This window comes from Bactrocera neohumeralis, unplaced genomic scaffold (genome assembly GCF_024586455.1).
Source record: "Bactrocera neohumeralis isolate Rockhampton unplaced genomic scaffold, APGP_CSIRO_Bneo_wtdbg2-racon-allhic-juicebox.fasta_v2 cluster10, whole genome shotgun sequence".
In the NCBI taxonomy this organism is placed as follows: Eukaryota; Metazoa; Arthropoda; class Insecta; order Diptera; family Tephritidae; genus Bactrocera; species Bactrocera neohumeralis.
In genome coordinates, this window is record NW_026089623.1 from 23,688,567 (window position 1) to 23,716,509 (window position 27,943).

At 37.4% G+C, this 27,943-nt stretch overlaps 2 protein-coding genes and 1 long non-coding RNA gene across 3 annotated transcripts in view; 1 reads left to right on the forward strand and 2 right to left on the reverse strand.

Annotated features, from left to right (window-relative positions):
* LOC126765291 (craniofacial development protein 2-like) overlaps positions 1–27,943 on the forward strand; it is a 332,304-nt gene that overhangs the window by 262,844 nt on the left and 41,517 nt on the right. The window lies entirely within an intron of this gene.
* Positions 10,428–11,676, reverse strand: LOC126765330 (uncharacterized). Its single transcript, XM_050483051.1, has 3 exons — positions 11,435–11,676; positions 11,224–11,361; positions 10,428–11,138 (listed from the first exon to the last, which is right to left on the reverse strand). The coding sequence occupies exons 1-3, from the start codon at positions 11,489–11,491 to the stop codon at positions 10,617–10,619; spliced, it is 717 nt and encodes a 238-aa protein (XP_050339008.1). The 5' UTR covers positions 11,492–11,676; the 3' UTR covers positions 10,428–10,616.
* On the reverse strand, positions 21,507–26,822 carry LOC126765498 (uncharacterized). Its single transcript, XR_007668468.1, has 4 exons — positions 26,401–26,822; positions 24,355–26,219; positions 24,233–24,302; positions 21,507–24,100 (listed from the first exon to the last, which is right to left on the reverse strand). It is a non-coding gene; the product is annotated as an uncharacterized LOC126765498 (long non-coding RNA).

Genomic DNA, 27,943 nt, shown 5'->3' on the forward strand with positions numbered 1-27,943 from the left:
TTGGAGTACCGAGTAGAGTAAGAACGAATCAAGGTAGACAATTTGAATCTACACTATTCCGAGAACTTTCCAGACTTTGAGGCATCAAGCACTTACGTACCACAGCGTATTACCCCGCGTCAGACAGAATTATAGAGCGATGGCACAGATCATTAAAAGCAGCGATAAAATGCAACATGACAGACAACTGGGTCGAAGTTCTCCCACTCATTCTTCTAGGGTTCGCTCCTCATGGAGAGATGATTTAAAGGCGACACCTGCAGAGATGGTTTATGGAAATACACTTCGATTACCTGGCCAATTCTTTGCCAAAAAACATACGCACAATGCCAACGAAGGTGAATTCGTCAAAAATTTACGCATACGCATGCAGTCATTAAAGCCGTCACCAACTACAAACAACTCAGCGCACGTACCATTCGTAAAAAAGAACTTACACTCAACACCATCAGTCTTCGTGCGAAATGACTCAATTCGTCCACCTCTTCAACCACCATACGAGGGACCATTTCCCGTAGTCGAACGCGGGGACAAATTTTTCAAAGTCACAATCCGAGGGAAGGACGTAAACATTACCATTACCTGTTAAAAGCAGCTTTCGTTGCCGAAGATTACAAAACCCCGTCGAATCAAACAGTTCAACTCAAAGAGTACCAAACAAAATCTGGTCATCGAGTACGCTTTCGTCTTCCCGATAGGGGGGAGTGATGTGGCAACCCCAAAGTAATGTGACAACCACAAAAGCAACTCTGCAAAAAGCATAGATATGGCAACCCAAAAACTGGATAAGCTGTCAGCTTGACGAACCGCCATTTTTCCTTCTTCTTGGCGCATCATCCCGACTGCAAGCACGTTTCATCATTTTCACTCTCCATTTCATTTTCAATTCAATCATCAACTTTGTGTCTGTTTTTATATTAAAATAAATCTAAAATTATTGTGGACATCCCATAAGGTCCATGGTACAATTTTGAAGAAAAAAGAAAGCTACATACTTAGATTAAATAAAAAGAAATTAGAGGTGATCAAAATCGTAGAAACTATAGAAAAATAAATGCTAGTATAATCGACGAAGAAAATTTAAAGAACACTAATGCCCGGTTTCACAGTCCATACTTAAGTTGTGCCTAAATAAAATCTTAGCTAAGTATTGTTGCAAACTGAGTGGTCGTTTGCGTTTCACAGTCAATGCTCAATTTCTATAAAATCTTATTATGATATATGGCAACGTTATGGGCAACATATGTTTTACAAATGTCATTCATAAAAATATGTTTGAAATATTTAAATTATAACAGACAATACATAAATTTGCGAGGAAAATTATATCAAAAATTGATGAAAACAACAAAAGAACCCCAAATTTCATCACTAGCGAGTCGGAGCACCTATTGGAACTGAAGGAAAAGTATAAGCTGTTATTGAGTGCAAACGAACGGACACTTGCCCTACGCTACGAAAGATGTCGCTGAAAATCCAAAGCAAATTCAAAACAAAAATTAGCTGTTATTTAAGCACTGCTTAAGTCTCCTCTTTTCAGTACTTAAGCATTACATAAGTATGAACTGTAAAACAATATTTTCCTGTTTTATCTTAAGTACAACATAAGTATGGACTGTGAAACCGGGCATAAGACTGAATTGAAATATTATAAAACACATGTGAAACAAAATAAAAAATATCAAGATAAAGATAATCTTAAAATTAAAGTTAAACTTTAAACAAACCAATATACACCTTTTCAGATGATAACAATAACGTATACATACCGATCAAAAGAGGAAAACTGAAAATAATTGACCAATACAACAAAATCTTCCACATTGTTAATATAACTGCTTACACAGACGAATTAAATTTAATTTTCGAAAATATAAAAACATCTTAATGCTAGCACTGTCGAAACCAAGACTTTATTACACACCATAAGTAAGAATGTTAAATGTACTAGGAAAAAGACTATAGCTTATCGCAGGACAATGAAGACGATCTTGAAATAAACAAGCCGTCCCTATATAAATATTAATTAATAATTTCCCTTTGTAAATCATTCCATATCTTCTCAAATACAAAACATTACTGAACACATAAACCAAAAGCAAATTTTAATAGGAAATTACGTAAACAAATTTAAAAACTCTATGCAAAACAAAATAGCATGACCAGAGGATGAAATAACATTTATAGAACAAATTTACCAAATAAACAATGACATCTCACTTTTACGTGACCATATCGACGACTTTGGACAAATATTCTCTAGCAAGCTAGGAGTAATTCCAACGAACATTTTAACAAAAACAGAACTTGACTTAACAGATTACTTCGAAAGCTACAGAAATATTAAAATCATAGTCGCCTTTCAGGACAATAATATTATAATAATTATTCAGATTTCACAATATTCAAAAGAAATACTATCGAAAATTACATTTGAACCAATCCCTAATGTAAAGAATAAATTAAAACACTTACGAAATATTAGCAGATTCCTAAAATAATATTTTTAATGTAAACGTTAAAGACCATCTAGAGAAAAATTTAATTAAAAAATCTAATAAATGTATTTCAAATATTTTAAATTACGAGGGGAAGCATACTGAGATATGCAAACCCTGGAAAAATCAATCGTAGTTGCATTTCCGGCACATGCCGATTTTCACATAATCAAGTCTTTTGAATTCCTTAGAATTTGATTACTTTGCATTCACCAACCAACTGACCAAATATGCAATGTGGACACAATATTTAGTAAAACAAAGTATTTTTGAATAAAAGTTATTAATATAGATATAATACTTACTAAAAATAAACAGCTGAGTTTGAGCAATCGAAGAAGAATGTAAGTAAATTTAAGGAAAAAAAAATTAAGCTATTTTTGAATAAAGAAAATAAAGTTATTTCAATAAATGAAATAAAGAATAATACTTAATTAAAACTTCGAAGCGCGCGGATTCAGTAGAGGGCGTTCCTAGCTAACGAACGAGCAGCTGATCAGTTGTCTCCGATCACTGAGAGATTCAGGACAAACGATTTCGCGCGACGTGTTTCTGGAGTGGTGCAAGCCGAAAATTCAGCGCAGAAATTGCCGTGAGTGGAAGTGTGCCAAGAAAACTTGAAAATGTGTGAAAGTGACCCCCAATTTTTGAATAACCTAATCAAAGGTCGTCACCTGTCAAGTATTTTTGAGTATGATCCCGAGACAAAGAGGCAATCTTCCGGCCTTTTCCCGAAAAAAGGGAAAATGAGCAAATCCAAAATGAAAACGATGCTTATTTCTTTTTACATCAAAAGCATCGTCCACCATGAATTAGTTCCTACTGGACAAATCGTCAACGCCAAGTTTTACGTGGAAGTCTTCGAGAGACTCAAACGAAGGGTCAATCGGATCCGTCAAGACATCACATCCGATTGCAAGTTGCACCACGACAACGCCCCGGCTCACACTGCTTTTCTTGTGAACAGCTACCTAACCAAGGCCGGCATCGCAACGCTTCCGCAGCAGCCCTACAGCTCAGATGTGGCCACCCGGTCTTCTTTTGTTTCCTTACCTGAAAAGGCCGATTAAAGGCAAGCATTTTGAGACGACAGAGGGGATCCAAGCAGCACGGCTCACAAGGCTATTTCGAGGAATGCCTTTCGTGACGCCTTCAATGCTTGGAAATCGCGCTGGCAACGCTGCATCGACGCAGAAGAAGCCTATTTTGACAGTTTTTAAAGAATTGTAACGATTGGTTCAACATTTTTTTTTAAATCGACTCAGTCCTGTTACTTTCCGTACAGTCCGTGTACTTAGAACTGTCAAGAAGGAAGATGCCCTCAAAGAGCTTGGGGAGACCGTCTCTCGAATCATGGAGGACGGCAAAAAGCGAGATACTCCTGGAAATGAAGAAGATGCAGATGACGAACACAGGTACTTATGAAAAGAAGAAATGCAATATGCTAGGTGACCAGGCCATGGTGGAAAATGTGTGACTTTCACACATAAGTATAGCGATCAAGTTGCCATTATACTGGAATGACTGGCAAGCAGACACGAAATCGAGGCATTCTGAAAATGCCACGGAAAAGTATGGAGGTTGAAACGCTAGAGGAGGACATCTTCGACCTCATTCTGTATGAAAGACTAGGTAGCTCGATCGACTTAGACCGACAAGCTGAAATGCTAGCATGTGTTGGAAAAGACAAAACGCATCCCGAAGGTCTGCATACTGCGCACTAAGAAGCGAGTGTCATAAAGCCTCTCCCAAAAAAGGTTCAGTACGTAGGAATACACAAAACTGCGTGGAAGAAAATTAATGTGAAAGACAGTGTAATGAGCTCAAAAAATCTATTAAAAGAAGAAAGACCTTAAGCATCAAAGGAGTATGCGAGATGGTGGATGAAAATCTATGGCGCGATGCCTATAGAATAGCATTGGCAAAAGTCAGGGGGGTAGGAACAAGGCACCAACCTTTGCTACCCTGCTAGAAAGGTGGTAAACGCTTTTTCCCAACGCAGGAACAGCAAACGAGCAGAAGAATACCATCAGTAGTTGAAGCTTTGTCAATCGACGAGGAAGAGGTAGTAGAAGTGGCGAAGAGATTCGGTAATGCAAAGGCGCCTGGACTTGATTACATTTCAAACAAGGCACTTAAGATCGCAGTTAAACACAGCAAGAAGGCCTTCGCTGAAATTTTTTTTTCGGTGCCTAAATGAAGGCGTTTTCCCAAGAGTATGGAAGAAGCAGCGCCTGGTTCTCCTTCAGAAATTAAACAATAATATATAATAAACAATGGCTAAAATATTAGAGAAGCTGATCTGCACACGTTTGGAAGGTCACCTAGAAGGAGAACTGCCTGGCTTGTCTGAAAACCAATTTGGTTTCAGAAGACAACAACAACACATAGACGTAGTCGGAAATTGACGGACATTGGGGCCAAGGCCATTGAGGGAACCAAGTGGATGCGATAAAAAATATTGCGGAGTTGTCACACTTGACATGAAAAATGTTTTTAATTCTGAATTCTGGTCACATATCATTTGGGCTCTAGAGGCAAAAAACACACCCGGATATCTGCTAAGGATAATTAATAATATCTGTCTCACAGACTGCTACTGTACAGCACCGATGAATGTCCAAAAAACTACGTTACGCCAGCCGCTGCCTAAAGAGACTCAAACAATTGGCTATGTAGACAACATTGCTGTGACGATCGTTGCGAAAGAACTTTCTCAAATTCAAACAGGTGGCCGGAGTAAGGATTTAAGCGGTGCTTATCACGAGCAGGTAAAAACTAGAAACGGTCACCTTAGATATCGATGGATACAGCATTACACAGCAAAAGTCCCAGAGGTGTCTTAGCGTTATGATTGATACGAAGCTGAATTTCAAAGCGTATGTTAAAAAAGCCTGTGTCAAACCAGCTACAGTGACAGCGGTCTTGTCAAGCATAATGTCTAACACTGGTGGCCCTGGTCAAAGTAAAAGATACTTACTGGCTGAAGTCAGCTAGTCACCACTGATGTACGCGGCTCCTATATGGCAGCATCCAGACTACGCGCCTTCAGAATGACCTGTGTGCTTAGAACGGTCTCACATGAAACAGGAGGTACCATATCTGGTTTTTTGCCACCGGATTTAGTGGCCTAAGGATTCAATAGAGCGTCCCAAAAATCTAAAGCTACGAATAAGCGTCTAACAGCTGACGAACAAAAATAGGAGAAACAGGAGAAGCATGAGACTTTCGAAGAGTGGCAAAGCCAAGGGTACGCGGCAGAAAAAGGAAGATGGAGGGATAGGCTCATTAAGAACGTACCAGCCTGGCCAATGATGACACAAAATGATCATTCTGCAACCGATGAAAACGTCGAGCACATATTTTTCTTCTGCTCGAGATACGTAATAGAGAGAACTACCATCGAAGAAATAATAAACCAAAGTGTGACGCCTGACAACATTATAAGCCACATGCTGCAATCAAAGCTGGTATGGGCAAGAACGACAGCAAAGAAGCTTATGACCTGCTGAATAATCCCGCAGGGAGTTTGTGAAGAGACATCTTTTCCTAGCTTGATCATGCGAAGTAATATCTAAAAGCGGTCCCGCAAGGCCAAATACAAGCTAACCCAGCATATTAAAGATTTAGTACATAGACGTACTGTTCCGCAAGTCCTTCCTACAGCGGCAACAACTTTGAAGGATTTCCCCTCCGAAACAAACAAAAAACAAATAAGAAAGGGCTAAGTTCTTGTGCAACCGAGCATTTGGTACTCTTTCAACTTGCAGGAATTAAGGTCAAGGAAATATCTTACGGTGTAAATCGTTAACCAGAGGATTGGATTCTAAGCAATTTTATATATACATACACTATATATAACTTATACACTGGCCTTCATATTCGGCATAAGATTTGTTAGAAAAACCAAAATCATTATACCTAGTACATACAGCCGTTGACAGCTAATTAGAAACGCTCCTTTTTTGTAGGTGGCTGATGATTATAATGATAAACAATTTTGATATACCGTTATTTATATTCCTAAAAGTCTTGCATTGTTCGTGTTACTCTATTTACTACTAAATTCACTCTGTTTTGCAGTTGTGAAGTTAAAGTTCTTTTAATTTTTTCCCAAATAGTAAAGGCGTTACGATGTAGAAGGTTCATTAAGTGCGACAGCTAATTAGAAACAGTTGTTTAAAGAATTAAAGTTCCTTAAGGAATATTATTGATTTCTGGAAAGGCTGTGTTTCAAAGTTTTGGTTAAAATATCTCAAAATGTATTAATGAAGTTTTTAATAAGGCAATGTTGCAGATGTACACCTACTCTTTTTGACTTTCGTCGGTCTGGAAAGATTTTTCGAATAAGGTCAAATGCTAAAACAAAATTGTTTTGATTGTCCTTAAGCATATACAGAATTTTAAAACTATTTTCAATATTGCACGCAAAGAAAAAATCCGAAAAAATTCAACAGAAATATGCAGCGGAATTTAACATTATCTCCCGAAGAGACCCAAAAATATAGTTCCACTGACATTCTACTTGAAATTCAAGATGAATATAATGGCCAACTATTCAAGAATACACTTTCCCGGTGTTTGGCCGTTTCTGGACTTCACGGCAGGGAAGCACGCAGGAACCCACTTCTGACTAAAATTCGTAGAAACGACGCATAGGCTTTACCAACTCTAATTGGTCTAAGATAACAAATCAACGGAGGTATGTCGTTTGGAACGATGTATCAAAAATTAATCGCTTAGGTCCTGATGGTCGAAGGTATATTTGCCGTCCAATAATTCAATAATTTGATTGTCGCTATGTTCCACGCGGAGTTGGGTATGGTGGAGGATCAATCATGGTGTGGGAATATTTTATCTGGAATGGTGTTGGTCCACTTCATAAGATTAATGGAATTTTAAACAAGGATAAATGCGTCGACATCTTAAAAAATGTCATATTGCCAAGTGCTGAGGAAAATTTGCCTGTTATAAGGAAGATAACAATTCAAAGCATACATACGTCTAAGTTGACACAAAAGTTTTTTAATGAAAATTCTATCAATGTTTTGGATTGGAAATCGTCCAGCCAAGACTTAAAACCTATGGAATATCTCTGGGTGATGTTAAAAGAGCCATATACACCAAAAATATCCCAAATATGGATTGGTGCGCTGTCAGAGTCATATAACTTCTTCTTCTTCTTAATCGGCGTAGACACCGCTTACGCGATTATAGCCGAGTTAACAACAGCGCGCCAGTCGTTTCTTCTTTTCGCTACGTGGCGCCAATTGGATATTCCAAGCGAAGCCAGGTCCTTCTCCACTTGGTCCTTCCAACGGAGTGGAGGTCTTCCTCTTTCTCTGCTTCCCCCGGCGGGTACTGCGTCGAATACTTTCAGAGCTGGAGCGTTTTCATCCATCCGGACAACATGACCTAGCCAGCGTAGCCGCTGTCTTTTAATTCGCTGAACTATGTCAATGTCGTCATATCAGAGTCGTATAACGTAAATTTGAAATCGATGTGAAGCAATATTAAAATAGAAGAGATAACCAACAAAATACTAACTGAAAGTAAGCAAGTCCAATATCATTATTTTTTGTTGATAAAATATTTTCGTTTCTAATTAGTTGTCGCACTTCAATCGTTGATTCCACATGTTTTTGTTAAAATCTTCAAAACAAACACGAATTTTAAACAACATTTTTACTATTAGAGTTTAAGTTTAACATAGGTTTCAAGAATATAAGTGAAAACACTAAATATACGTGATTTATTGGAAAATAACATCATTTACCTCAAAATAGGTGTCGTTTCTAATTAGCTGTCAACAGCTGTATATGGGATTTGGGGTTGTTTCGACCCGATTTTATCTATTAGATATTACCATGCCATATACAAGGATATGTTCTGTGGGTTTGATTAAGGTACCTCACATACTATCACCAATCATATGGAACAAAGTCAGCCGGATTTCGAAAAAGCGAATTATTTCTGCAAAATTTTATTCCGTTAAATTAATTATATGTGACCTGGTCTACGAAAAGGGAGCTAACGTGCGAAAACTAGTTTTCTGGGAAACAACTGTTAAAAATAAACAACTCGTTTCGTCAGTTTCTCGTTATCTCATTGAGTTTTTGACACCTAAGCCCCCTTTCCGTAGACCAGTTCACATATCTTTATTTGTGTAAAGGAAAGTGAAAAAATTAAATGGGATTTTAAATTGTGTTATATGGAAGTAGTCCGACTTCACCTATTTTCACACTGTGACATAGAAATGTAGGAAGAATGCTAAGTACTAAATTTAGTCGAAATCGGTCGGTCGGGTCCCCAGATATAGGATTTCACCAAAATGTGGGCGGTACCACGCCGGCTCTAATAAAGTCCTCTCAGTGGTTCCAAAGGACACACATACCAAGTTTCATCAAGGTATCTCAATTTTTATTTTCTTATCATCCTGATCATTTATATGTAAAAACCCTATATCTATCTCGCTTAGTTTTAGGTGATACGTACAACCGTGGGGCCAACAAAACTATTATACTCTTTAGCAACAGGTTGCAAGAGTATAACAATGAATAGTATCAAGATCATCTTGCTTTGCAGTATCGTAAATGTTATAGTGGAAAATGCCGTCAGATATTCTGTCAGGATCTATTCTACTGCGTTAGTAAAGAAATTACATCGTATTTTATTAGGAAAGCAAGCCAATTGTGCGGAAAACGTACTCTTCGGTGGTCGATTGTCTTGAAAGGCAGTGGTTCTATTCTTGTAGTTAACCTGCGTTGAGTGTATCGACTGGTTCGCTTCCATCGGGATCGATGGTATAGTTGGCAAGTTCTATCTGCTATTAAAGACGGTATTTCTACGGTAATATGGAGGTTATTCACGTACTTATTGAACCACGGTATAAATACCTGATTATTTTGCATATAATTACTTGGAACAGTGGGTTGTTGAAATCGGTAGGCGGGAGGAGCATGCGAGTGTTGGGGCTACAAATTTGATTGACCACCAAATGCATGTTGGTCGAAATTTTATCCGGGCGAGTAGGAGTATGTTAGCTAACAGCCTCTGTTGTTATTACAACTAGTAATAACCCCGATAATTGGGGGACTCCGTTATTTAAAATGAAAAAAGTAAAAAAAAAATTTTGTAAAAACTCAATTTATTCAAGTACTTCATGGAAAACTACAGATACAGTGGTTTTATTTTGGTCGTAAGTCTTAACTTTGATATCTTGAGAAGATCGTACTCGACTCAATGCGACATACATACAGCTGGCCATGCGTAAAACAATCCTCCTTGAGGAAAACACCAACTCTTGCTAGAGTCTGCCCTTGAGATTTGTTTATTGTTATTGCGAATGCTACAATTATTGGAAATTGGCGACGCTTTAAAATAAAAGGAAGTGTTGATTCGCTGGGCTGTAAATTTATACGGGGCAATAAAATTTGTTTCCCTTGTGATTCACCGGTTAAAATTTCGACCTCCAAACAATTACAATGTAGCGTTTTTACTATCAAGCGAGTCCTATTGACCAACCATTCTTATGTATTAAGATTGCGGATTAGCATCACAACTGTTCCAACCTTAAGCCTTAACTCATGAGGCGCTACTCCACTGAAATTAAGGGAGTTTAGATATTCTGTAGGGAATCCGACATGCTCTTGAGGATCTTCAGAAACGACAGTATCCACGCTATAATATACCCTTTCTTCACCGGGCAACATATTTACTATTTCGCTATTTATTATCGTACAGTGATCATTTTTTGGACACAAAATTGCCCGATCCTTCAAATGGTTTTGACTAATAACACCAGACTGAGGCTGAAATACCCAATCCACTAAATTTTCATTTAGCAAAATTATCTCTTCTGGTATATTGATTTTCGACTCTGGAGAGAGCTCTCGACCTTCTCCAACACGCAAAAGAAAACTGTTATATAAGGATTCTTTAGAACGCATATTCGTTGAGAGTTTGAGACACCTAAAAAATTTCCAAAGTGAGCACCGTTTCAAACAATTACCAACTATAGCGGCGCGTGAGCTATTGGGCACCACAGGAAGAACTTGCCTGAAATCACCACCTAATAAAATAACCTTTCCACCAAAAGGTATTTCATTTTGGTGAATATCACGTAATAATCGATCTAAGCAAAAGTAGCATGCTAATTCGGCGAGCATTGCGATTTTCTTCTCTGGCCCTCTGTTCCTCTTCGCGTTCAACCTGCGCCATATGCTTATACTCATTTGCCAAGGGGTTAATATTTGAAAGCATTTCGTGGATTTCTCTCAGCAAATACCTATCGCAGTTTGAATTATGTTGTGCCCTTATATCAGTTGCTTGATCCGTGTCAAGAATAAACAGCTGGGCGTAGGAGGATTCTGAAGGATGATCTGCATGCAATGGACCTACCCTATGATATATTGATCCATGTATTCGGAAGCAATATGGTCCGCGCCCTGTAGGCTCCGCAATTTTCGCTTCGAATGATGCAAAAGCAAACGAACTATTTAGCTGCCGAATATTCTCCAAATAGTGTCCCCGCCAAGAGCTCAAATCATTTTCTAACACAGCTTTCAAAAACTCAGGTACACGTAATTCTTGAAGTTTAACTTTTCCGCCATGACAACATGTCGTAAAGCCATTTCTTACCTAGTAACAATTTCAACCAAATATTAAGACAATAAGTATGTATATACATATATTACGAATATAAAACAATGAAAAGTACAGGTACCTTTTCACTTCCGAAATGTTTTGCTTTACAGTGTAAACATATATTAGTCAAACCCCCAAGCGAACTATACTCCGGAAGAACTACGGAGTTTAGGGCAGCTTTGAAATAACTTGCCATAGATCCTGCATGACTACGGCTCTAATAAAACAGGTCAATTCATATACATACATACATTAACAATTAAAAATTCCTTTTTATCTATAACATTCACCTCTTCTCTTCGACCTGTTAAACTCCTTTTTCGTCTAATTCGCCTTTGGTTTGGCATTTTATTTTTAATAATTAATCTGAATCTGAACTGAAATTCGATGTAGTATGTATGTATTCGCTGGTAATAGCCGCCTTGACTTTTGGAAGAAAACTGAACTGACTCAAAGCTTACCTAACGCAATAACACTTCTAATCAAAATAACGCCGACAACAATATTTCTGTTAGATTTTGCACTTGCGTCTTCGCCCATACATACATATATATATACATACATATGTTTGTAAGTATGTATGTGTGAATATAAAACAAAGTAGAGTGCGCATGTCAAAGCGCAGTGTTCCTTAGCTCGTACATACATATTCGTGCAACATAGAAGAGAGCGCATGTCAAATCGTAGATAGCGCCTTAGCGCATGCATATGTATGTATGTACCAGTGCACATGCCAAAGCAAACATTTGTAATTTGTAATATTCGTCATTCTCTTATTGTCATAGATAACTTGATTAGAATCTCTTTTCTTGCTCTCTCGCTTGCAGCTGATCTGTTTTCTGAGCTGGCAACAAAACACAATCAGGGTGCCGTCAACCAGCAGTTAGTGAAAAAGGCGGGATGCCAGAAAAGCAGCGCTATAATTACTTGACGAAATTAGTGTGAAATGAAACTGTGCGAACATATTTTGGCAAAATAAATGTTTATGTAAATTAATTAATGATTTTGCATTTTAGCATTTACATATATATGTATGTATGCATTTTCAAAGTGTTTAATTTAGTGTTTTGTATAATTTATTAAATACCCAAGTTAATATTTTTCAGCAGTGGCATCATTGGCAAATGTTATAAAAAATGCGAGTTTTGACAGCTCTCTCTCGAACCAAAGAGTCTCGTATCAAGTTATCTATGCTTATTGTCATTTTGCTACCGAGCAGACAACATTGTTGTTGTTAGATTTCGCACTTGCGCCTTCGCGTATGTGGGTATGTGTGTAACGAAAGCAAATGACAGAAACATTTTTAATTATTCATTCTCTTACATATATGCTCTTTTCTGTAGAAGCGCTGCTTATATTAGCTTAATGTAAAAATTGAAGAACTTTAAACGCAAATATATCAAAAGTGGTTCAATGAATTTAAAATCTGTAAAATTTGTGCAAAGTTTCAGATCGCACACTTTAATTTGATGTATTATTTGTCTCTGTACGTTTTTAGATCTCTGGAAATCTTGTCTTAGAATAATATATAGATTATTAAAAGTATTAATAGAAGGTCGACATACACTAACTTCGTGGCGCTTGGCCAGAGTGTTGTAACGCTGTTCAGTATAAACGATTAAGGTCTATATGTATATTCGTTCGAACACCTCTCTAACTATTGTGTATACTGAGGTGGGTTAGGAGTAGGAGGATTGAGAGGATGGATGGTTTGCCCGTAAAGAATCCTCATTAGTCATTTTGCTGTTTCTGGAATTTTATTTCATTTTTTTATTTTATGGTAACAAGCATTCCTGTTTTTTTTTTGTAATAACAATTAATATACATACATATCTTGCAATCATAATTAGGTTTTCTTTGTAATTATAATTAATATATTTTACAATAGCATTTTCCAGTTTTCCATTGGATTTTCTTAAACGTTGTTCTTTGTCCATTTTCCAGTTCCTGCTAGGACTGCGCTCCCTCGACGAATTATTTTACTCTGTAGCAACATGTGCAAGAAGAATATTAGGTAAGGATTTAAACCGAAAATCTGAACAAAAAAAAAGGATTCTAGACGAATAATAAAAATTTCAATTCAATATTAGTTTGACTCAGTTCTTAAATTAAAAACGATTAGTGGCAAACTCAGCCGAGCGGAGTCACGATTCAATTATGTAAGGTTGTGTAGATAGCACATAAAAAAACTTGTTCAAAATATAATATTCGAAGATTTCTACCAATTGAAATGTGTTTTTGAGTGATTAACACGAAATTATTAAAATATAAAAAAGAAATTCATAGGAAAAAAAGTTTTTATGACAAATTATAATTACTCAACGCTTAGAACTTTCATTAATTAGAATAAATAGAAATTAGAATCAGAACAATACATTAAACGTTATTAGTTTAAGATAAAAAAATAGAATTTCTGAGCTTATGGAAAACTCAAGAATGTGCTCTATTTTTATTACTTTTCAAGTTATTGATTTCGGAGAGAAGTCAAATTCGGTCAAGTTAGGGAGTTAAACATATTTTTCTTCGAAATTTTTTAAATTACAAGGTCTGTCGCAAAAGAAACAGAACTTTTTAAATATAACTGTTTCTGGTGACGCCACCTATTGGTGGGTATATGAAATAAAAAGTTTGATCTCTTGTTGACATTTCATTTTAAAACAATTGGATAACTACAATCGATGTTATCGATCAAAAAGTGACAGCAGCTTTTGGTCATTGGTCTTAAAATGCCAGGAGCAAATATAAAATTTTGTTTTAAACGTGGGAAAACGTTTACTGAAACATATGAAATGATGAAAAAAGTTTATGGGGATCAGTGCCTATCCCATAGTAATGTGCATCAGTGGTTTAAGCGATTCCAAGAAGGTCGTGAGGACCTCTGTGACGATCAGAAGTTGGTCGTCTTCAGAAGTCAAAAATAAAGACAATGCTGATTTGTTTTTACGATCCCGAGGGTATTGTACACCGAGAGTTCGACCCACCTGGACAAACGATTAATGCTGTGTTTTACCTTGGTGTTATGAAGCGTCTTTTGTCACGCATTCGTTGTTCTCGACCACAATACCATGAGGCAGGGTCCTGGCGCCAGTTGCACGATAATGCGCTGTGTCATCGGTCGACGCCATATTAACCATTAATCGCTCACCCTACTCACCTGATCTGGCACCCAGTGATTTTTACCTATTTCAAAAACTTCATTTGCTCATGAAAGGACGCTGGTTTCAGGACATTTCAGCTATCCAAAAGGCGACGACCGATATTCTCAAGAGCATTCCGAAAAATGAACTTAAACACTCATTTGAAATGCTAATTGACCAGGCTAAACGCTGTATCGAAGCACAAGGAAACTACTTCGAATAAAAAAATTAACTTTTGAAAAATATTAATTTTTTGTTGTTTTTTTTCTGTTTCTTTTGCGACAGACCTTGTATGTGTTTATGTTCGCTTTCGCGAATTCAAATCATATTATCACTTATCAATAATAACATGTGCGCACTGATCATATGTACATACATAAATATGTGCGTATGACATTGGTACACAAATAACGCATACACAAACCCACATACTTGTATACACATCACAAAATCACTTGTAACGGTAGCCGATGCCACGATGCCTCGAAGAAAAGACGGAAGAAACAAAGCCCCGCTATACTGGTGGTCTGAAGAAATCGCGCAACTGAGAGCTGAAATGTCTCAAGTTTCGACGTAGACAGCAACGTGCTAGAGGAAGAGGTGACTTCGCGGAACTTCTTATAAACTTTCGGAAAAAAAGGAAAGAACTGCATAAAGCCATAGCCAACAGCAAAAGAAATGCCTTTAACCAACTTATCTCAGAAGTAGATAACGACCCTTGGGGAAAAGCCTACCGAATTGTAATGCAGAAAATAGGTAGATCAAGAACACCACCTATATCTCCCGCAATTTTGCGTAAGATAGTTCATAGTTTATTCCCAAGATGCGAACCTATGCAAGTGCCAATTTTCCAAATTCATCTGGATGAAATCGCTGAAGTGTCCCACGAAGAAATACAACATGCGTTGAAAAGAATCAAAATTGGCAAAGCACCCGGCCCGGACGGAATACCCAACTTCGTAACTAAGCGTATCATCCAAAGAAAGCCAACATTGTTCCAAAACGCATACACAAGCTGCTTGAAGGAAGGGATCTTTCCCAAATGTTGGAAGCGTCAACGCCTCGTTCTTCTCCTCAAAGGGGATAAACCTCCAGAAGAACCCTCGTCATATCGGCCCTTATGTATGCTTGATACGGCTGGAAAAGTTTTCGAAACAATTATTTGTAAGCGGCTAGAGAAATATACCGAAGGAGACTCTGGGTTGAATCCAATGCAGTTCGGTTTCCGGAAAGGACGTAGCACAGTAGATGCGATAAATGCGGTCACCAAAATAGCGGGAAAAGCACTGGAAGGGAGTAGATGGCGTTGGGGTGGCAAACAGTGCTGTGTTGTCATTACCCTAGATATAAAGAACGCTTTCAACTCAGCGAATCAAAGTAATTCTGAGAGTCGCGATGCCTGGGCGGTAAAAATAGTAGGATACGCGGATGACATTGCGGTCGTAGTAGTAGCGAAAACCCTAGATGAAGCGAGAAACAAGTGTACTGAAAGCATTAACAATATTAAAAAATGGCTCGAGACAGCTGGCTTACAGCTAGCTGCACACAAAACTGAGGTGGTTTTAATGAGCAGCCGAAAAACAGTGGAATCAATTGAGATACATATGTATTGATGGGCATACCATAAAGTCAAGCCCACATCTCAAATATCTTGGAATAATCCTGGATCATAGACTCTCGTTCAAGCAGCACCTAATTGCCACACACATAAAAGCGGCGAGATCTGTGTCGGCAATAGCAAGAATAATGCCCAATATGCGAGGCCCCAGACAACTAGTCAGAAAGCTGCTGACAAGCGTCAGTAGCTCCATCATTCTGTACGCGGCGCCAATTTGGATATCTTCTATTAGACATAGCTCGTATATGAGAGGAGTTGCTTCGGTACACAGACTGGCGTCACTGAGAACTTGCTGTGCATTCAGAACAGTATCGGATGATGTTATCCATGTTATATCGGGAAGACTCCCCATAGACATACCAGCTGAGCGTTGCTCATCAGTCCGAGATATGAGGAGAAATGCCTCCGGAAATGGCAGGAGAGATGATACCCAATATTAGAGAATGGGTTACGCGGGATCATGGGGAGGTGAACTACTACCTTACGCTGCGAAAATTATATTGAAACAGCAGACCACGTACTGGTGGAATGTGTCCGCTTCTAAAAGGAAAGGCAAATACTTTAAAATAAACTAGGAAAGCTCCTACCCATACGTTCAAGGGACGTAGTAAGTTTTATGCTAACTTCTCATCTACCATGGGATATTGTATGTGAGATAATAGCGTATATTATGCAAAGGATTCGAGAAGACGAAATCGCTTTAAGGCCGAGAGTGCAGTCCCGAGATGCTGTAAACCTATGACACCATAAGAACATAAATATAAAGGAGCTGTTATATACATAAACAATACCTGCCCTGCGAAGGAAAGCCTACAGGTAGTTCCGCAGGGAAACACAGGTCTGTGGACAAGGGGGTACTTATATGCGTATACATGTAAATATGTGCGTATGACATTCCCACACAAATAATGCATACCCAACATACATACCTATATGCGTTCACTTGTAGATGTGTCACCCGCAAAAATTACAAATTTTGTTCTACAAAAACAACAAATGCCCGAAATAGCATCAGCGGCGTCACAAGTCAATATGGCTACCAAATGTAGTAAATCTTACAACAAGAACAATTTCATTCAAGAACGCAAGCGCACTTTCAACAGGCAAACTCGCTTCATTCATAAAACCGAACACTGTTGTCGATTTTAAGCCTCGAACCGAAGTCATAGAGCCACCACTGCTAGTTAGTGAAGAAGAAATATTGGCCATAGCCGGAAAAATTAAAAGCCAAGAGCTACTCGATTTCGAGTGGAGTCCCGCAATGCTCGGTACTAGACCCCCTTCTATGGAACAAAATGTATGATGGAGTGCTAAGGAGACACCAACCGAAAGCTATTAAATTAGTTGCATACGCAGACGACCTTATTGTGGTAGCAGTGGCTAAACACCTCGACGACCTCCAAAGCAAATGCAATGAGTGCATAAACGGTCTGCGCCAATGGTTCTCATCAATGAGTTTAGAACTGGCTGAGAAAAAGACAGAAGTCTTGCTCATAGTAATAGTAGACTCCTAGAATACACTGCAAATAAAGCGAATGCCTGAATGCCTTATATAGAATGATGGCAAATAAAGGCTGCGTGCGTTTCAACCGGCGTTTATTACTTGCAAAGGTAATGAGATCGGTTATGTTATGTGCGGCTCCAATATGGATCCAGGCTCTAGGCATCAAAGCATATGCCAGACAAATAAACACAGTGCACAGACTGTCGGCACTAAGAGTTATCAGTGCTTTCCGAACAATTTCGAGCGATGCTGCTGAAGTAATAGCCAGTATGATGCCCATTGACATCCAGGGTGACGAATACGAACGAGTGTACAAATTACCAGAGCCATCTATAGGAGCCAAAAGAGCAGAGAGAATGAAAAGCTTAACGATATGGCAGCAGCGGTGGCAAACCTCACTCAAAGGACGGTGAACCTACGGACTGATACCGGACATCCATTCTTGGATCGATAGACGACATGGGGACCTGGATTTCCACCTGTACAGATTCCAGCACGACATTAGTCCGAATTGTCCGACGTGTTCAGAGTGCTTTGAAGACCCTGAGCATGTATTCTTTTATTACCCTCGCTTTTTAAGTGCAAGGGAAAAACTTAAAACTACACTCGGTGGTAGTTTAACGGTGGAAAATTTGACGACACTTATGTGTAAGTCCACTGAGAACTGGAAAGCTGTCAGCGCAGAATAGAGAGCAGAATAGGCGTCCGTCAGTCCGTGCTATAGAAGAGACTTAAATGTCTTATCACTCCCACGAAGTAATACCTAATCAGGTGGTCCCGTGGGAGAATATGGAGTTGGGAGTAGGTTAGGTTTAGCGGATTAAAGTTCTGCATTTCGGCTTTTGATGCTTCCCCCTATAAAAAAAAGAAATATATATATATATATATATATATAGTTAAATGTGCACCCATTAGTTGATCCAAAATCATTCACTCACCGCCACTTTGTGTTAATAAAAACTGCAAGCGCAATTTATGTTTAAATTCGGTTTAATTTAGTAGATAACAAAATATGTAACGCACAATACAAATGCCGATTATAAATACATATAAGTATGTAAAAAGATTATCAACAGCAAGTCGAAGAGACGGTCTCCAGTTTAGGACCGTGAAATGATGTCTCCCCCGAATGCAGCCCGGTGGCTACTGATGGATCGATGACTTGACGTAGTGCTGATGAATCGAACTAACGTAGCACTCAGGATCGGCGAATAACCGGAACGTATGTTGACGCGGCGCAGTGCAGATTGTAAAAGTAGACGGATGTTAACGTGCGAATGTTTGTAGCGAATTTTAATGCGTGAATGTTGATGCGCGGCTTGTGAAGAGCGAATTGAGAGTCCCATCCCGTTGTCCATCCTTTTTGTTGAGTGGGAACAAGTGTGGTGAGTTGTGTTGGTGTGGTGTGGTGAATTGCGCTGTTGCATTAGGATGCGCCAGTTTTACCGAGTAGAGGGGGTGGATCCTTAACTCATTTAAACATCCTGGGCCCTCTAGGCGAATATTTTGCCAAGTTTTATATATGTAATCTGAGACATACAACTCGGCTTACTGTTGGTGGAGTAGCCGAGGGCGCAAAATATTAGCTGTAAGAAGCGATTTTGCTTTTAATAGAAAATTGTATTTTGTGTAAGTATTGGCGCTTGAGGCAGTAATAAAAGCGTATTTTGACGACTTATTGTATTATTATAGCAAAAAAGTTATTTGCTTTTTTTAATTTTATTAGCGGTTATTTACAATTTCCTATTTTATCGGTTTGGTATACCGGTAATGTATTCTTTGCCTTTTCTGAATGGCTCAGATGTGGCCAGAATGGGTACTCCTTAGCCCTGGAGTTAGGACTGTGACAATAGAGGGATCTTGCGAGAGAATGGCCGTGAATGGGGAACGGCTTCGATTCGTGGAGTAGAGAATTCTTCATAATTAATTTGATGCTTTGTGCAGCTAATTCCCATAACCCACCCATATGAAGAGCGCTGGGATAGATGTAATAAGAGCGACCTTTGCCTTTTGTAAGTGTAGGTGCGTCACTGTATCGCATTGGGAGTATGGTGATCCCTTAACTTCCTTTTTGATTTTATTTATTTTTGAAAATTAATGAAAATGTCTATTTTTCGACTTTTGGAGAAAATTTTGTTATATTTTACAAGTATATTTAAGTGCGTATGCACTAATTTGGCGTTTAGTAGCGCGCCATATAACTTGAGATTTTTTAAGCAGGATTTTTGTATCATTATTGGCGAAAGCCATCCTGCGGGGCCGAAAGTTTTATGTGCTTTTAATATATCGACTGTCAGAGGTAACTCTGACTTTGTTTTTTATACCTTTATGTGGGGTATTGCAAAATTGTAACTCTAGTGGTTGTCGTACGACGTACCGCCCATTATTCGATGCAGTAGTTGTGGCTTTAGAGAAGTGCTCACAATACTGATTTTTTATAGTTTTGTTTGCTAATGGAAGTTTCTTTAACTTTTGCGATTTACTTAATTGTGAATTAAAGTTTTTGTTCTCAACCTGAGTTGGTCTGGTGGTAACTGGTTCTATAACTAATCCACTTTATGCTTCGATGGGCAGCGTTTGAACTTTTTGTGCCTTTGAGCAACATGGTGTCTCTTGGCAATTTTTTGAATTTTGGGTATCGGGATTTGCTTTTGCAATTAAACCCGTGTTTTTTTTTGTTAAAGAAGCGCTTCTTTGGGGTGAGATGGGATATCTGCTGTAATGAAGCATTGAGTTGTGCCTCTTGTCACAATAGAAGCAATTATATTTGCTTTTGCAATTTTTATGATTGTGTGTATGAGACAAGCAGTTTGTACAGAGTCTTTTTGATCTGACAAAGTTGTTCCTTTCGTTAACATTTAATTTTTTAAACTTATCGCAAGTTTTAAGCTTATGCCCTCTTGTGCATAGTTTGCATGACGTGTGTTTTTTCTGTTCGGATGTGAACGAGTGCGTTTTGTGAAAGCTTTTGTTTAAATTTTTGTTGCTTCTAGCTTGGGGTCCATTGAAGCTTCTATTTTGGTCGTGTTTAATGATCTTAGTTTTGATTATTTTTTCTTCTAACCTTTCCGCAATTTCATATTGGGTGGTGAGAAAATCTTTCATTTGTTGCCACGTTGGGCACTTTTTTCGTAATGAGAGCGATTGCTCCCATAGAAGTAACGACTTTTCTGGTAATGCGGCGGTGCAAATGTTTACCAGAATTGGATCCCAGCTGCCTGTGGGAACATTTAGTGTCGATAGAATCGACAAACAATTAGAAACAGTGGATTCTAGTTTGATGAATTCTACACTTGTTCCTTTCTTCACTTTTGGCAAGTTCATTAGTGTCGTTACTTGTTTATCGACCAGTATTTTTTCATTTTCATATCTTGATCTCAGATAAATGGAAATTGTCGTCATTTAATGCGAACTGTTTGACTATTTCGCCTGCTTGACCTCTGGTTTTGTATCTGAGGTGATACAATTTTTGCGCTTATGATAATTGAGGATGGTTTATGTACACGGCCGTGAACATGTCCCGGAAGGACGGCCATTCTTCATAACCTCCGTAAAAGGTTTCTGTATCACATGCGGGCACCTCGAGTTGGATGCCTGAACTTGCCTCTTGATTGTCTATTTGTGGCAGCTCTACTCTACTGTGGGGAGTAGGTGCAATTGCTTTAATGAGCTTTAATTGATCGGAGATCATAGCTTTCGTTTCTTCATACTGGTCTAAGCAGTTTTCGTAAATATCGTAAGCCGATGATTTGAAATTGTGTGTATCTGAATCGTTAGAATCTAGAATGGCGTCATGAGCCATTTTTATGAATTTAACAACCTGTTTTGAGCGTGTAGCTCTCACAGGTGTATTTTGATTTCTTTCGTTATTAACCATTTTTGTTATATTGTATATTTGTATATTAAAATACTGTTATATATTTTCTCAGTGTAAACTTATTCACGGTATTCTCATAGAAGCGATAAAGTATTATAAATTGAATACTATTTTAAAGTTTTTTTTTTAGATTATATCTGTAAAAAACGTATTTTTAATTAATATCGTTTTTTATTTATTTCCAATGTTATTGCAATATTATTTTTATTTATATTTTATTTCGAAGTGTTAATGATTATTAAACCCCCTTTTTTTATATATTAAAATATTTGATGACCGAATATTTTGTATTTAGGTACACCCAAATACTCAGGCTTGTTTATACATATGTACGTATGTATGTACTTATATTTATTGAGAGCTCGTTGAAGAGATCAATTCGCTTTTTACATTAGCATGCACAAATTGTTTGTATGTATTTCTAAGTTATGTTCTTAAGCAATTGAGAGCTCGTTAGAGAGATCAATTCGCTTTTTGTACGCAATCCTGCTTGTTTTTGTTTGCCAAAGAACAAGAAGTACTGCCGAATAGATGCCAATGTGGACTTTGAAGATTTATATGTTTTAATATATGTATGTATGTTTGCATATACAGTGTTCACAAATTATGTAGATTTTGTTTTACTGACTTTTTGTATTCTGTTTTTAACAAAAAAGATAAAATTAGGGGAAATTTTTTTTTTTTTCACTTTACCGCCGTGTTCTAAGTGAATTTTAAAACGGCCTTTTTTTTACTTTAAGATTACGTATTTTTTGTGTATTAATACCCAGTGTAGGGTATAATGGCACCGAGTGATTGTTTGCCGTCTTTATGTACTATATGTTCGCACTGCGAAGAGAGTGCAAAGGCGAAATGAAGAATGTGCAGTTATTCTCCCGTATGCACTTTGTATGTATTTTGTATGTAAATATATAAATAGTATCGCATTAGAAAATTTGCATATATATATGTATGTATGTGTTTTTTTGTTTTGTTTCATATGTTATAATTTTGATTAATGTTTGTGCCTTTGCTTATTTGGTTTATGCAGTCCCGCTTATTGTTTTGTTAAATATATGGGGTATTGTCGAAACGTATTGCAAGTTAATACTTGAACTTTTTTATTTTTGTGCTGTGGAAATATTTTGTGTGTTTTAACACAACTGTAAGCATTTGTCGGCATCAATTATTTGCTATATATATTACCAAACTATTTTCTTTGTTAAAAGAGTTTGGTGATATTTTTTTTTTTTTTGTTTGTATACCAACGGAATTTTGGTTAGAAACACAAATTTAATTTTGTGCTTTTGAAACATACATACATATAAGCAAATATATAAATATTAAAGGGAATCGATACAACTCACTTTCCGGCAGGGAACTATGAAGGTATGTACATATATGGATATTTGTACGTGCGTGTGCTTGTGCTTGTGCCTTTGGCTTTTCTTCCAGTCCTTTGTTGTGCTTGTTGTTGCTTGATGTTTTCAGTTTCTGTTTGATTATTTCGCGGCCGTTCTTTGCAGTTATGTATTTTGTTGGTTTTTTTTTCGATTCGCGCCCGCAAAATATTATTTTAGTTTGTATTTCGCGCCCGCTCTTTCATTATAATTTTATTGATTTGCGCTACACTTTTATGGATGTTTGTATGTGTATATCTATATTTGTTTTACTGGTCGCTCCTAATTTAGTTTTTTTTTTTGTGTTTGTAAAGTATTATATATTTTGTTTTTGTAAGTTTATGTTTTTGTCTCCGCAATTATGGTAATTGCATACATATGTACATATGTATATGCATATATTTTTGCCGAGTCACCAACTTGATTTTTTGTTTTGTGTCTTATGTTTGAACGTTTATTATTTGTTATTTTTGTCACTTCACCGTGTTTTTGTTTTTTAAACTGCTTGGTAACTTAGTCTTTTAAATGCACTTTGGTTTTGTTTTTTATTTTTGTTCTGTTTGGGTCACAGCACTTTGTTTATTCTTTTTTTTATTTTGCCACCACACTAGCATATGTATCCATATTTATTTAATTTTGCATTTCACATAGTGCCTTTCTTTGGGGCTCGAAGGACCATAGTTAAATGTGCACCCACCAGTTGACCCAAAATCATTCACTCACCGCCACTTTGTGTTTACAAAAACTGCAAGCGCAATTTATGTTTAAATTCGGTTTAATTTAGTAGGTAAAAAAATATGTAACGCACAATACAAATGCCGAATATAAATACATATAAGTATGTAAAAAGATTATCAACAGCAAGTCGAAGAGACGGTGTCCAGTTTCAGGACCGTGAAATGATGTCTCCCGCGAATGCAGCCCGGTGGCTACTGATGGATCGATGACTTGACGTAGTGCTGATGAATCGAACTAACGTAGCACTCAGGATCGGCGAATAACCGGAACGTATGTTGACGCGGCGCAGTGCAGATTGTAAAAGTAGACGGATGTTAACGTGCGAATGTTTGTAGCGAATTTTAATGCGTGAATGTTGATGCGCGGCTTGTGAAAAGCGAATTGAGAGTCCCATCCCGTTGTCCATCCTTTTTGTTGAGTGGGAACAAGTGTGATGAGTTGTGTTGGTGTGGTGTGGTGAATTGCGCTGTTGCATTAGGATGCGCCAGTTTTACCGAGAAGAGCGGGTGGATCCTTAACTCATTTAAACAATATATATATTGATATATATATATATATATATATCACTTAGTTTCAGGTGATACGTACAAACTATTATACTCTGTAGCAACAGGTTGCTAGAGTTATGTTATACTCTTACAAATTTCCAGGGAAAAATATTATTAAGTTACTGGAGGACCTATCGAATTCTGTTTTGCCTTAGCTGAAAGAAATAAGCAGGTTTTGGATTTTATTAAGTTCTTTTTTTGGGAAATAAAACTTAAATTATTTAAGAATTTTAGTGATTTTTATTGTTCATGTATTCTAGTGCATTGTTCTTTAGTCAAGTACTTACCTTGTCATATGCGATATTTTTTGTTTAATTATCAGGCGCAATAACAAGAAACAGGGATGGTCTTCAGTCCCTGAAACATTCCACATACTATATATCGCAAAAAACACTTTACAAAGATTTACCTTGCCGTTGTCCATATTTGACTTAGATATGCAGAGATAATGGTTTCACGATTGATTAATATATATAGGTAAATTGAAGATGCAAGCATTTTAAGGATCATGTATTTTAGTACATATGTATGTATATTCCACTTTTTAGTGAAGCACCTTATGATAGACGACAGTTTTCGTTTTATTATCAGGTGCAAGAACAAATAACGACCCGAACATGCCACATATAATTTACCATGGGGAAAACAATGACTTTCTAGAAGAATTGGCCTTGGAGTTTGTTTGAAGTCGTTTAAACTCAAACGGCATGTCGGTTGGGATCATCGGGATCCTTGGAATTTTCCTTTGAGTATCGTCGCATAAATCACATTATTCATCAAGTTCCTTAATACCAAACGCGTTTCGTCGTACTGTTTTGGTTGGTCTATACTTTGAAGCATGGTTACTATGTAGCCAACCTTTAGTCGTAAATTGTGCTGTGGTAAACCTGGCATATCCAAGGAGTTTTAAAATTCAATTGAATAGTTAGTAACTTCATTTTCAATTGTTACACAATCAATTGATTTGAAAGAATGCAGTCTACAAATGATCTCATTCTGAATTATCATCTACATCTTTGTTCTTAGCCGTCAAAATTGCCCGCTAACTCAACCATTCATTCATTTTGTTGTTTGAAATGATGTTTGGGAATATTTTGTTAATCAGTTCATCTTTTGATGAGGCAAAGTTACAGAAATTCTGTGGAAATGAAATCAATCCGCTAGATACGTCGACAGGTAATCGACCATTACCTATAATCAGTAATTTCTCAGAGAAATCTTTAGCAGATGTATCGTTCATCAGTGCAACTTCATGTTTGTTGGCAGCTCCAATTTCTTCACATAACGCCATATACTCGATTATTTGAGGCAATCGTTTATCTCATCTGCATAAGTTGATCTTAGTATTAGTGGTAGTGTTTGGCGGAAATCTCCAGGCCGTAAAATCATTGCGCCTTCAAAACATCTCAAGTCATTGCGTAGATATTTCAATGTTCCGTTTTATGCTTCCATTTATAAACTGCATTCGTCTCAGATGCTGTTAAAACTTTGCCCATTGTGGAGGGATTTGCAATAGTACATGTTTGTTCTTCCATAGTTTGAAGATTTAACGGTAATTTTAATGCTGAATGAGCGATACGGCATCCTTCTAACAATGTTGCTGCTATTTCGTAACAACTAACTGCCACCACAATTTTGTATCTCGCACGAACAGTGGCTAAAACTACTGACATGAGAAATGTCTTACCAGGAAATATAAACTACCATTTCCATTATCAATGGCCGTGATCAATATATTAGAAATTTCCTTTTGTTGGTAATTCAACAGAGGTACATTCGTCCGAATTATTAAATCTAATTCCTGGTGATCATATTTACTTTCCCGTTCAAATTTTCGATTAAATGCATCATGCATTTCATGATTTGGCGCTTTCATTCATAATATGACTAATAAATTACCGAACATGAGGTAACACATGGCTTCGATCAAGAACAAAGCCCGATTATGTATCTCCTCATTCATCTGAAGGTGGGGATTTCTTGAACTGAGACGAATTTGCTGTAAAATGTCTCCTGGCATATTATCCTTGTATTTGTGCCACAGCTTAGATGGGTTCGATAGAAAGCATGTCGAAATGATGATAGCACATAATGTTCGTATCTAACTTGGAGGTGCAGATATAATTGCTTCATCAGTTGTCGTTTCCAAAGTAAATTTAGTTCTTTACATGCAGCACGATATGTTGGGAATACTATAGCATTAACAATCCGTAGTGACTCAAATGACGTTGGCGTAATAATTCATCAAGCTAACCTTCTTGGAAGTTTCTTCACCTTAAATTAAAATAGTAGAATTATTATTTGGTATGAAAAACTTACATCTATATTTTTAGCATAATTATAAATAGGTGGAGATAATGACTTTAAATCTGTTGCCTGTAATTTGTCCAATATTCTCTAAACTACTATTATATTGAAACTCAACATTTGATATTTAAATAATATCCATCTTCACCTTGCCAAAACATCAGCGAGTATTGCAACGTGTCATTTGAACGATGTGTTTCAGATATTTGTTGCAGTTACCCAGTTTCGCGACATATAATATCGCATGTTTTCAAGTTTTAACCAACAAGCAAAATGGAAACTCCATATATTGTTAGAGGCTTAAGTGTGCGGGCGTGTGTTCTAGATGAATCCTGACTTTGTAGTCATCATTTGGCATGCGCTCCAAAGTATTCTTAAACAGCCTGACCAGCGCATGATGTCATTAAGCAGTTTCTGCAGATCTCGAAGAATTGCTCTTTTCATTGTTTCATTTATCTCTTGACGTCGACCAAATTTATGCTGTGCATCTTATAAAGGTTATAATGATCCAATTCTGTGGTGAATCTGTCTTTGTATCTACAAAATCAAAAGCAAACTCTATATTACTCTTTTAAACCCTTTTTTAGAATTAGCATACGTAACACATAGGAATATGTATAGTTACTGATTTGAAAACCCTTTTTTTAAATAAGCATTCATAATTCATATGAATAAGAATAGTAAGTTATTATTCTACTAAATGAATAAACACCTTGAATGTTGGATTAAATCCGTACTATATAACGCGGTGCTCTTCACGTGCAATTCCTTGTTCTTCTTCAGTCCTTTCACTCACAATATTTCTAATTCTTATTGCATTATTGGTCAACTTCAAAATTGTACCTACCTTTTTTTCTGATAAATTTCTTTCAGCTGCGGCATGGGTTTCTTAATGGCTAAATCGGTACAATAAGGTAATAGAGATTCGAAACAAACACTTTAACCGGTCAACTTCAAAATTTTACCTACCTTTTTTCTTAAAAATTGCTTTCGCTTCACGACCGACGGGACAGTGATAAAAATCTGTACAGTAAGCTAATAAAGATTCGAAAGAAACACATCAACCGGTCAAATTTTACCTACCTTTTTTCTGATAAATTTCTTTCAGTTGCGTCCGACGGGATGAGAAAAATAATCCTATATGTGGTTCTATTATTATCTTTATTAGGTTAGGTTAGGTTAGATGGCTGATCAAAGATCGCACGTGGACTAATAGATGTAGTCCATTGTGATGCCATAGAAAATAGAACTCCAGTGTTCGGACTTACAGATCAGCAAAACGCTTAGTAGCCAATAAAAATTTGCAAAGGCGCTTAATATATACACCCACCAGTTTAGTAGGATGTCTGAAGGTATGTGCCCCCAAGTATTTAAGTCTTGACCTCCCGAATGCGGCACAGTCAAGGAGGAAGTGCTGGCTAGTTTCTGCCGCATCTTCTTCTAAGTAGCTTCTGCATACGGCGTCCGGTAAGATTCCCTGTCTTACAGCATGTGTGCCAATAGAGCAGTCCCCCGTCAAGAGCCCCACTACTAAAGAGAGGCTAGCCTTACTGAGGGCAAAGAGATCGCTAGGTCTCCTATGATCTATCTTGGGCCAGAATGCTTTTGCGACCGCGCAAGCATCCGCGAGGCCCAACTATCCAGTAGTAGAACACAAGAGCATCGACCCGTTCCCAATCTAGCTCATCAGC